This window comes from Anopheles arabiensis, chromosome 2 (genome assembly GCF_016920715.1).
Source record: "Anopheles arabiensis isolate DONGOLA chromosome 2, AaraD3, whole genome shotgun sequence".
In the NCBI taxonomy this organism is placed as follows: Eukaryota; Metazoa; Arthropoda; class Insecta; order Diptera; family Culicidae; genus Anopheles; species Anopheles arabiensis.
The window spans coordinates 16,128,795-16,138,839 of NC_053517.1; the positions used below are offsets into that span (position 1 = coordinate 16,128,795).

The following is a 10,045-nucleotide window of genomic DNA, read 5'->3' on the forward strand; positions in this document are numbered from 1 at the left end:
TTTTACATAATTTAGGAAAATCTCATGTTTAACGCTACTCGTTTTGTTTAAATATTGGTCCAAAACCAAAAGGCCTTTTCGTACATTTGCGTTCAACTGTCAAAGCGTCACGTGACAGCGAACATGTCAAAATGCTCGGCCCATGAACCGACCTGCCTTCTAGCCCAGAGTGAATAAAGAATTAGCACGAGTGGTCCAAAGTTTTGTTTACGATTGTTGGTGCAATTTTCGCTTCTTTCGGCCGTGTCCGCGTGCGTGTGTGTGTGTCCGCTAGTGGGTTGCCCATGATTCAGTAATCCTTTCCCGCACCCTCCCAAAATAATGCGATCCTGGACGACACGATGGCTTTCCCGAGCGTTGCACCAGAATTGGCAAGCTGCAAGCGCCACTGCGGAAAACAAGCCCCGCACCTACTCGCGCTTCATCTCCGTCGTCAGTGGCTTCCCGAAGAACCTGGCCCAGTCAAAGTACAAGCCTGGTAAGATGGGGGACGATGCGTGGTTCATCGCCAACACCAAAACAGCCGACGTGCTCGGTAAGTAAAGGCCAGGCCAGGAGCAGACAGGACCCACCGCGCACAGCATTACATGATGTTTTTTTCTCGCCCTCTCCCTTCTTCTACTTCTGCTCTCGCTCACCATCTGACAGGTGTCGCTGATGGGGTCGGCGGATGGCGCAGTTATGGAATTGATCCGGGCGAGTTCGCGATGGTGCTGATGAGGAACTGCGAACGGTTGGTAAAGTTTTCCCGCTTCGATCCCATCAAGCCAGTGAACCTGATTGCGTCCGGATTCCGGGATCTGCAGGACAACAGGAAATGCATTCTGGGTAAGGGGGACCCTTTTCGATGGCGAGCCGTGTCACTCACGGCAAACAAGCAAATATCATGTGCCCTCTCGCTCTGGTAATCGCGTGCGAGCGAATGCAAAAAACCGTACCGCACGTGTGTGTGAGTGTGTATGTATTTGTAGTGGTGACCGTGACCATTTAATATTTTTGCACAACACCACTCTCCCTCCGGGCGGTTTCGATCCATAGTTGGGCGGTGTGATGATTGCACATCTGGGCTGCATCAAGATTAAATAGTGAACCCTCCTTTCGCCTCCATTCCGTCTCGCCCCACAGGTAGCAGTACTGCCTGTATAGTGGTGTTTAATCGCGAAGACAGTAGCATTTACACGGCCAACATCGGCGACAGCGGCTTCATCATAGTGCGCAAGGGTGAAATAGTGCATCGCAGCGAGGAGCAGCAGCACTACTTCAACACCCCGTTCCAGCTCTCCCTACCCCCGCCCGGCCATACCGATGTGTTGAGCGATAGGCCCGAGTCGGCCAACACGACCACCTTTCCCGTGTGCAACGGGGACGTCATACTCGTCGCCACGGACGGTGTGTTTGATAATGTTCCGATCAAGCTGCTAGTCGACACTCTCCAGCGGGTAAGTTGATTGTAGTAGTAGTAGTAGTTCCACCACCTCCATGTGGGGTAGTACGCGGTTGGTAGATGAAATGAGGATGAGTGCGCTCCGTCTAGGCACGTGATGCAAGCGTACGGTAATTAGTAATCGTTTTTGTTCATTTACGGTGCAGAGAAAAGAACAGAGACAAAGAGAGAGAGATAGAGAAAAGTAGCAACCATGTTGCTAAAATACCTAATGTTTTTACTAATGAAGTCATTTTTTTACATGTTTAATGGCATTGAAGGCAAACAAATGACCGTCATGGTTGACTAACCCTGTAATTTGGTTGTATTTTTCACTCTGTTTTTTTTGTTTATTGTTATTGGAACATCCTAATCAGCAATTGATCTTTATATATAGAGTTCAGTGGGTTTTTTTTTTGCGATTTTAATCATTTTTTACTGATCCTCTTTCACACATATTTTCGTTGTTTGAAAATAAATTATTTTAACAAACTTGATTGCAAATTAATCCTAAAATTTCCCTCATTGCAGGTGGAAGGAGAAAACGATCAAGTCAAGTTACAGATGTGTGCAAATTCGATTGCGCTAATGGCAAGATCGCTGTCGTTCGATAGTAAGTTTCTATCGCCCTTTTCCGTAAATGCTAGGAGAAATAATATCAATGCAATGGGTATGTATTACTTATGTTAACCATTTAACAGCTGTTTTCCCGTACTAATTGTGTGGCCTTTTTTCCACTTTCCTTTTCTTTCCACTAGGTGGTAAACCAGACGATATAACCGTAGTGTTAGCGACCGTAGCTCTGTAGCCTCGTGCATCAGACAGCATGCATTCGAAATGCTGGCATTGTGCAAAACCGAAAACCAACCAACATACAAAAATTAGAACGCAAAACGGCGCGGCCAGGAGCAGCATTACTGGGGAGGAAGAAATTACTCTAATAGAAAACGGGCGCGTGTGGGCAGGCGAACGAACTTCTTAGGCAAATTAAGTTAGCGATTGCGGCAAACAAGGAAACGAAGGAAGAAAAGGAAACAAAACACAACCACCACCCATGCAAAGAGAGTTACCCAGCCCACAGCAAAATGGGTGGGAACACTGGTGGAAGTGCTGGAAGTGCTGGCGGAACGGAACCATACATGCAACGCGAAAGGCTGTTGGAATAAATTTTGTTGTAGCTTTTAGGTTTATTGCTTCTTATATTAGTTTCTTATTATTTTTCATCCTCTTTGTCTGTGTCCGCAAGACAAAAGGGTTCCTAAAGCGATCAAATAATAAAACTTCGAATCGACCCATTTTGTAAGGATGTAGAAAGGTGAACGTCTTCAAAATAGGCGAAACAATTTAAAACTCTGAAAACCGTCTTCTTTCATTTCTCCTTTCTTGGGGAAAAAAATAACAGAATAACAAGAAAGAATACGGAGTACGGCATCAAATGGTTTTCTTTTTTTATTACCGTAGCTCTAGATACTGAATGTATGTGTGAAGTGCCGCGTACAATTAGCGAACATGGAAGTGAGAGAGTCTCCCACGCTCCAAACCAAACAACACGTGGTGCAGTTGAACAGTTGAACAAAGCTGGGTGCGCGTAAGTCGAACAATGTGTAAGCCGCTTCTATGCCAATGCGCTGCAGTGGGTTTACTTTTGCAAAAACTCCATAATGTCCTCCTTCGAGAGCATTGGACTGGTGGCTGATTTGGCCGACGCCTTGCCGCCCGTCTGCGAGGGAGTGGGAATGAGCGGTTGCAACTGTCCGTACGGGTTGCTGCTGCTGCTGTTCGTCGGTGAGGTCAGCTCGAGCCGCTTCGTTACCCCCGTCGAGCCATTGTTGTTCATCCACATGTTGGAAGCCATGGAAGCTGTGGGTGCTGCTGCTGCTGGCGCCGGCATCATAGGCATTGCGATGGCCGGCGGAGGATGGACTTTGTTTTGTAGCGTGGAGGAAGCATTCTGTTGCTGCTGTTGCTGTGTAAATAGATTGTAGTTGTTGCTGTTTTCCTTTGCTGTCGTTGCCATCGGAGATACGCTCCAATTCAAATTGCTAAAATTAAATTAATTTTGAGTACCAGAATAACAGATTTATCAAGCTCACTATTTACCTTTGGGCTTGAAGTGGTTTCAGTTGTAGCTTCATTGGACCGCCACCTGCTTTCCGCTGTTGTTGTTGCTGCTGCTGCTGTGCCGTCGATTGAGCTGTTTGTTTGGGAACTGGTGACGCTGGTGATTGCATAAAATCCCCATACAGATCGTTGCCACTACCAAACCCTAAGCTACCAAAGGACTGCTGCAGTTCGGATTGCTGTTTTTCCTGCAAGCTGCTGCTGCTGGTACTGGACGAGATGGAACCCGCCTTGCTGCCCAGCTTGTCCCCCTGCTCCTCCTCAATCTTGCGCGTAAACTCCTTGATCAGTGCAATGATGGCATTGAACTGCTGCAGCGAAAGCCCATTCACGATGGTCATCGGGAAGAGATGGGGTAGCACCTTGCAGGCAAGCACATCCTTCGGTATGCCTAGCCCATCCGTGTTGAACGATATTTTATAGACACCTGCAAACCGAAAAAGGAAAAATGCAATTCCTTGCACACCAACCGGGCCCGCCCGATGGCAGAAACACTTACCAACAATCGCCATGATAACGGCCGGCTCGCGACAATTCACGGACGGAAGGTACGACACGATATCGTCGATCATGACCCACTTGTCGATTTTCGGTGCCAGCTGCCCCAGGCAGAGCAAACATTTCACCCGCACCGACACCAGGTTCGTGCCGGAGCAGAGCGTCTTAATGCGCGGCACCAGCCCACCCTTGATCGTGGCCTTGTCCAGATGCACCACCACGGACGGGATGATCGAAAGGCAAAGCTCCTGGATTTGTTGCGATTTCGATTCGAGCGCTTTGTAGACGAGCGGCAGCACGCTCGCCCGTATCTCCTCCGACGGGCACACCTTCAGCAGCACGTCGAGGTTTTGGAAAAAGATCAGCATTATTTGAACCGGCTCGTCGAGCAGCATGACCGGCCGCAGATGGGAACTGACGTGCTGCATGTACTCGGCCCTGGTACAGCTCGCCGTGATGGTGAGAATGTTCGTCAGCACGAACGGTATCATCGAACAGTTGACGAACTCTTTCACCAGCAGGGGCAGGATGCGATACAGCCGCACGCGGTGCGGAATGTCGCCGATGATGGTGGCGAGCCGCTTGTAGAATTCGGACTTTTCTAAGTTATCCTTCGGAAATAGCGTTTCCAAACTGTCTAAACATTGCACATATTGGTCACAGAAGTATGAAATCTGCAGAGATGGAATGGATTACGTTCGTGTTGTATTCGGTTTCGATTAGAGGAAGGGCCGTCGGTCTATCCGCCCACTTACCTGAGTTAACGACTGCAGCGTCGGTCGAGCCTGAGGATTGACGCTAAGCATTTTCTTCACCTCCGATCGCAGCGACTCCGGGATCGCGGTCAGCTTCGGTGGTCCTTGATTGCTAAGCTTGGTGACGGACTGCTTGTACCCGTACAGATCCGACGAGGCGTCAGGGGAGGGAATGTTTTCCCGTGTATAAATTGTATAAATTAAAATACCTTAAAAGGGATTGCAAACATTAATACAAGCACTTCAATAAGAAAAGCTGTCACCTTTTGTCACACTACCTAAAGAATAAATATCGGTCGAATCGTTACAGGTGTTTTCCAGTATCAACTCCGGAGCCGTCCACTTCGAGCCCGGGTTGCCCAACAGCCGGCTTTTGAAGGGATGGTTCCCCACCGGCGTCCCGGGCGCCCGTTTGCTCCAGCAAAATCCAAACCCAAACAGCTTCCACACGCCCTGCTTGTTGACGATGATGTTTTCCGTGCAGAGATGCCGGTGCACCAGCTGCACCTCGTCGTGCAGAAACCGGATGCCCTTGATCAGCTCGAAGATGCCAAACTTGGTGTCGAACTCGGACAGCTTGTACTCCGCCAGCAGCCCGGTGTTGGAAACGTTCGTCGTGTTGCCGAGCAGATTGGCCAGGCTGGCCACCACGGGCTCGGTGGCGAACGCGATCGTATCGCGACTTTCCTCCATCGCGTGCTGCACCGTCAGTACCTGCGGGTGGCGTATCTTCGTTAACTGCACCACGCCGCGCCGTATGTTTTCGCAGATCTCTTCCCGCTCGTCTTTGGTAAACAGCTCTAGCTGCTTCTTGTCGAACACAAATATGGAGGCCACCTCCTTCGTCGTGCGTTTGCTGCCGGTGTAGATTTTCCACACCAGCTCTGACGGGGAAGGAAGGGAGAGAAACAGAAAAGTGTGAGCACTGTGTTATCAACGGTATTGGTGAGGTGGCTTGCCAAACCACGGAACTCGGATGATTCATTCTTCGATCAGCACGAACGTTCCGTATGATACAACATAAACAACGACGGTCGTTGTTTCAGGAACGGCACCCCGCGCACCACACAGGTTTCCTTCGCATTACCTGTCCCTGCGGATCCAATATGTTCCGCGATATCATAGTCCTTGGTGAGAGGATTCCCCAGGAATACGGCGGACAGGGTGGAGACCGTCTGTGAAACGGACGAATAAATCTTGTTTATGGCATCCATGGAACCGTGCTGGAATGTTGAAGTGAATTTTGACCACTGGGTACAACTACTGCCGATCCGTTTGCGCTTTCTTTTTTCACGATTTTCGGGATAAATTTTGCCACAAACTGGAAACCAACCAACAGCGCCCACTTTTTCTGTTGATTTGTGTGTTTTTTTTTTTATCTCCCTTTGCAAACGTCAACCTGACACCTCTTTCTTTCCATTCGATGTAAACAACGCACGCACACAAACGCAAGCGCCGCCGTTGCAGCAAAAGCAAAGCACGCTGGGAGAAGAAACTGAAAACGATTTATTGATAAGAAAATGATTCGATATTAGGTTTTATTGGAACCCTCCTCACGCGATAAGATTTCATATTATGGATAGCGAAAAGCGTTCACCATTACACACCACACGATAATTTGATTTTAAATCATCCCAAAAAGTACAAAACGCTACAGAAGAGCATCAAATTCAAACCGTGCACGTGTTTCGTTGTCTAAAAATCGTCGTTCAACGGTTTGATCAACATTTTCTGCATAATGTGCTGCAGCTCTTGGTTTTGCTTCCGCAGGAAACTACACTCCTCGTCCAGTGCATGCCTTTCGCGGAGTACCTGGTAAAAAATTGCAAAATAACGTTCATATCTCCAAGAGGCGCATTCGGAAACTCACTGCATACCTGCAAGTATTTGCTCAAACTTTCTTCCATCGTATCCCAAACTTTCATTTGATTGGGAAGGAAAATGTTCTTGAACGACTCCCAAAACTTCCGCGTATCGGAGAGCGTGAGCTTAGCTTCGGCTTTAACTTCCGCTTGAGAGTGTAATCTGGAATTGCAATCATTACAGCTCCTTATCCTATTTGTGTTTCTAAATGGGAGAAAACGAAACCCCTTGCAATACTCACGCCTCATCATCGTCCTCGCAGAACATCTTAAGTGCCAAAAGATCCCGCGACGTTGTAAGCGCCCTTTGGTGTGTATCGACCTCCCTGTTATCAACCGAAGAAACCTGTAGAAAAAAGAAATAAATTCATATCCTTGCCGAATTCCCAACATCCTGCGCCCTGCAGATGGGCTCACAACTAACATCCGAGGTGCTGCATGCGTCCTCCGCGTCATTCAAATGCTGCACGTCCGAGTGGGTGGACTGCAGTTGACGCACACCATCCATGCTGTCGATCCCGAGCGCATTCAGCACATTGTCCATACAGATCAGTGTCATGCCGCAACTATCGAGCTGCCGATCTTGCAACGCCGTTTCCAGCTTTTTATCACTCAGAAAGCGTGACTGTTCGAGCAAATTTTTCAACCGCGTGAAATCGTTCTGCTGCTGCTGTTGCTGCTGTTCCTCTTTGGAGCTGGTAAGGCTTCGCTTTGCTAGAAGATTGTGCCAGAAAATGATGTTACGAAACAATGGAATTCCACCACTCCATACTTACTTTTCGCTGTGCTGGGCAGCTTCGGTGTGCATAGTGGATCATAGTTTAGCAGCAAATCCGAAATGGCACTCAAATTATTGGTCCACTTCCGGTTCAGATGCTGCTCGACGAGTATTTTATCAATGGCCGATATGTTTTGAATGATTTCAAAGCATTCGTCACGATTCAAGTTCCAAATAGATCGGACCTACAAGAACACAAAAGACCTTACGCACTTGAAACATGCAAATGGCACGCTAACGTAGCTTACCCGCTTATCGTACGCCTTCTTGGAGCATTCCAGTTTGCTGCGTATGTGGTCCACGCTGTGATGCAGCTTCTCAATCATTTTGGCCGTCTTTTCCGTCTCAATGTAGTAGGTCGTTTTCGTGTCCTTCAGCTTATTGCGCAGCGTGAAGATGGTTTCGTGCAGCTTGGCCAGACGACGCTTTTGGGCGTTCTTTACCATCAGGTTTTCGTCTTCCCGCTTTTTCAGCACCTGGAAGCTGTAGTCGAGCTTTTCCGAGTTGAGCGTGGTGTTGGTTTTAATCTTTTGCAATTCGATCGCAAGCGCTTGGGTGTCCTTGTCCAGCTTTATTCTGGTGGCCCGCGTTGTCTCAACGTAATCAAGCTCGATCTGTTCTATCTCTGTTAGATTCGCGAGCAACTGGAAAGAGATTGCCAATAAATTGATTGATTTCAACAAAAAAAATCATAACCGACATTCCTCGATATCTTACCCGTTCCTTCTTTTGCTTTACTTTGATGCGTTCATTTGTGGCTCGCTTTGCATAAACATCATTCCAGTTGAAATTTGCCGCATTCTGCAATATGACTCGTTCCTCCTCAACTGAAATTTTTCAACAAATTCTTAACCACCAATTACGCCTCTCCCATTCCCGCCTCTGTGTACCTGTTCCTTGAATGAGATCTAAATTTTCCTTCAGAATGCTTTTCATTGCCTCCACCTCCGTATCGGCCCGATGCACCAAACTCTGAATATCGACTATCTGCTTGCGAATGTCCCTAGCGTACCGATCGTCAGCCGCCTGCAGCTCCTTCCGGCACTCAGCAATGATTATGTCCTTCTGTTTCAGCAGCTCCTCGACGCGGTTCTTCTGCAGCTGCAGCTCATCGTTCATCAGCATCGGATCTTTCAGGGCTTTGATTTCGGTCCACTTTTCGAAGGTGGTTTGAAATTTTGCTACCGAATCTACCGACTCGGTATGAATCTTGCTCAGGAGAGCTATAAAAACGAGGGTTAGCGAAAGTTTTAGGATCGAGAACGATACTTTCACTCCTTCTACAGAAGTCGTTTTACTCACATCCCTTAATATCCGCCTCTGCCATGCGACGTTCCACCTCGTGTCTGTCGCTGGCCACACGCACGTCCTCGATAAGTTCCAGCCCATCGCGCATAAGTTCCGCGATCCGCTTGTCCGCATTATTCAAACAGATGCGTATCCTTTCCTTATCCTCCGCGTAGTTTAACGGGATACTAAACAGAGAGCAAACAAAATAGGTTAATGTGTTCATATCCTTGTGAATTACTGTTCATTTAACTTACTTCTTTTTGCGGAACCGATTGTCACGCACGAAACTTTCGACGATACTATGCGACCGCCCTTCCAGCAATGCCGATTCCACTAAATTGAGAAATAGTGGATTGGCACCGTCTTTTGGTACAGCGGGAACCGCTCCTGAGTCGGTACTTTCCTTTTCCGGAACCGAATCTTCGGCATCCATTTTTTTATGGATTATAGGATAGAAATATGGATTGTAGAATTGAATAAAAGGCAGCGGACAAGCCAACAGCACCGTAGCAGACTAGACTTTTTTCCTCAACTCAACTAAACAAAATTCTTTCGATAACCGTTACCATGGCCATGGCGGTCTTCTTGTGCTAAAAACGGTTGTACTAAATAACAAGCGCTGCCGCTGTCAAAAACTATATTTGACAGTTGGCGCTTTTGCTCATGACCAGTGTGGCCAGATTATTTTGGCGGTTTTCGGTAGGCGCATCAAAATTTTATCGGTAGTTTTCGGTAGTTTAAAACTCGAAACTGAACTCGAGTTGAAAGAAGTGAAAGCGAAAGAAGTGTTAAGCGTGATGTGTTAAGGGGGGGGGGGGGGGTACTAATGCGCAAATATAAAGTTCCATTTCAAAAGAATATGCAATTATATATCCTTTACTTAGGATATGGATTCGATTTGTAAAATTCTAATTTTACAACGATATGTTATAAAACATTATTATGAACCTATAAGACAGTTTTCATTCAAATCTTACAACAAATTCAAAATATATACTCTTTGAATCACAAAAAACATCATTCTTCCATACAAATTGTATGGCCTAGGCGGTTTTAGGGTAGGCGGTTGTACGATTACGTAAAGTTTTTTGGTCGTACACAAGACGGTTAAATGGTTGCGTTCTCAACAGTGCTCCTGCCGAAATCTGCCAATATAATCTGGCCACACTGGACCGCAGGGCAAAAGCTCACTCGAGAGGTCAATAACCGTCGCAAAACGTCAAAAACGACCGTCGCCAGCGCCTCGAAATCGTTGCGAGTTTCGCTCGCTGGCGACGTCGGTTTGCAGTACATGCGACGCCAGTTTTGACGTTTTGCG

The 10,045-nt window shown here is 47.3% G+C and overlaps 3 protein-coding genes across 3 annotated transcripts; 1 reads left to right on the plus strand and 2 right to left on the minus strand.

The window, feature by feature from the left end:
- Positions 1-152: 152 nt before the first annotated feature.
- Positions 153-2,782, plus strand: LOC120894011 (protein phosphatase PTC7 homolog). The gene is made up of 5 exons (XM_040296328.1): positions 153-535; positions 649-828; positions 1,126-1,439; positions 1,955-2,093; positions 2,182-2,782. The coding sequence occupies exons 1-5, from the start codon at positions 322-324 to the stop codon at positions 2,229-2,231; spliced, it is 897 nt and encodes a 298-aa protein (XP_040152262.1). The 5' UTR covers positions 153-321; the 3' UTR covers positions 2,232-2,782.
- Positions 2,783-2,840: 58 nt separating this feature from the next.
- LOC120894007 (SCY1-like protein 2) lies at positions 2,841-6,195 on the minus strand. Its single transcript, XM_040296326.1, has 6 exons — positions 5,885-6,195; positions 5,076-5,681; positions 4,798-5,006; positions 4,044-4,716; positions 3,524-3,971; positions 2,841-3,465 (listed from the first exon to the last, which is right to left on the minus strand). The coding sequence occupies exons 1-6, from the start codon at positions 6,009-6,011 to the stop codon at positions 3,063-3,065; spliced, it is 2,466 nt and encodes an 821-aa protein (XP_040152260.1). The 5' UTR covers positions 6,012-6,195; the 3' UTR covers positions 2,841-3,062.
- A 201-nt stretch (positions 6,196-6,396) lies between these two features.
- LOC120894010 (dynein regulatory complex protein 1 homolog) lies at positions 6,397-9,275 on the minus strand. The gene is made up of 10 exons (XM_040296327.1): positions 8,982-9,275; positions 8,740-8,912; positions 8,328-8,660; positions 8,155-8,264; positions 7,686-8,081; positions 7,436-7,622; positions 7,084-7,373; positions 6,902-7,005; positions 6,675-6,822; positions 6,397-6,609 (listed from the first exon to the last, which is right to left on the minus strand). The coding sequence occupies exons 1-10, from the start codon at positions 9,158-9,160 to the stop codon at positions 6,493-6,495; spliced, it is 2,037 nt and encodes a 678-aa protein (XP_040152261.1). The 5' UTR covers positions 9,161-9,275; the 3' UTR covers positions 6,397-6,492.
- Between the last annotated feature and the right edge of the window lie 770 nt (positions 9,276-10,045).

What these genes read in the sequence shown, in the direction of transcription:
- LOC120894011 (XM_040296328.1), top strand. Translation starts at nt 322, where the DNA reads ATGCGATCCTGGACGACACGATGGCTTTCCCGAGCGTTGCACCAGAAT. An exon ending in CAAAACAGCCGACGTGCTCG is followed by an intron (nt 536 to 648) that starts GTAAGTAAAGGC and finishes ACCATCTGACAG; the next exon opens with GTGTCGCTGATGGGGTCGGC. An exon ending in TAGTCGACACTCTCCAGCGG is followed by an intron (nt 1,440 to 1,954) that starts GTAAGTTGATTG and finishes CCCTCATTGCAG; the next exon opens with GTGGAAGGAGAAAACGATCA.
- LOC120894007 (XM_040296326.1), bottom strand. Translation starts at nt 6,011, where the DNA reads ATGGATGCCATAAACAAGATTTATTCGTCCGTTTCACAGACGGTCTCC. An exon ending in CGCTGCAGTCGTTAACTCAG is followed by an intron (nt 4,717 to 4,797) that starts GTAAGTGGGCGG and finishes CCATCTCTGCAG; the next exon opens with ATTTCATACTTCTGTGACCA. An exon ending in AAACCACTTCAAGCCCAAAG is followed by an intron (nt 3,466 to 3,523) that starts GTAAATAGTGAG and finishes ATTTAATTTTAG; the next exon opens with CAATTTGAATTGGAGCGTAT.
- LOC120894010 (XM_040296327.1), bottom strand. Translation starts at nt 9,160, where the DNA reads ATGGATGCCGAAGATTCGGTTCCGGAAAAGGAAAGTACCGACTCAGGA. An exon ending in AGATCTCATTCAAGGAACAG is followed by an intron (nt 8,265 to 8,327) that starts GTACACAGAGGC and finishes GAAAAATTTCAG; the next exon opens with TTGAGGAGGAACGAGTCATA. An exon ending in TAAAGCAAAAGAAGGAACGG is followed by an intron (nt 8,082 to 8,154) that starts GTAAGATATCGA and finishes ATCTCTTTCCAG; the next exon opens with TTGCTCGCGAATCTAACAGA.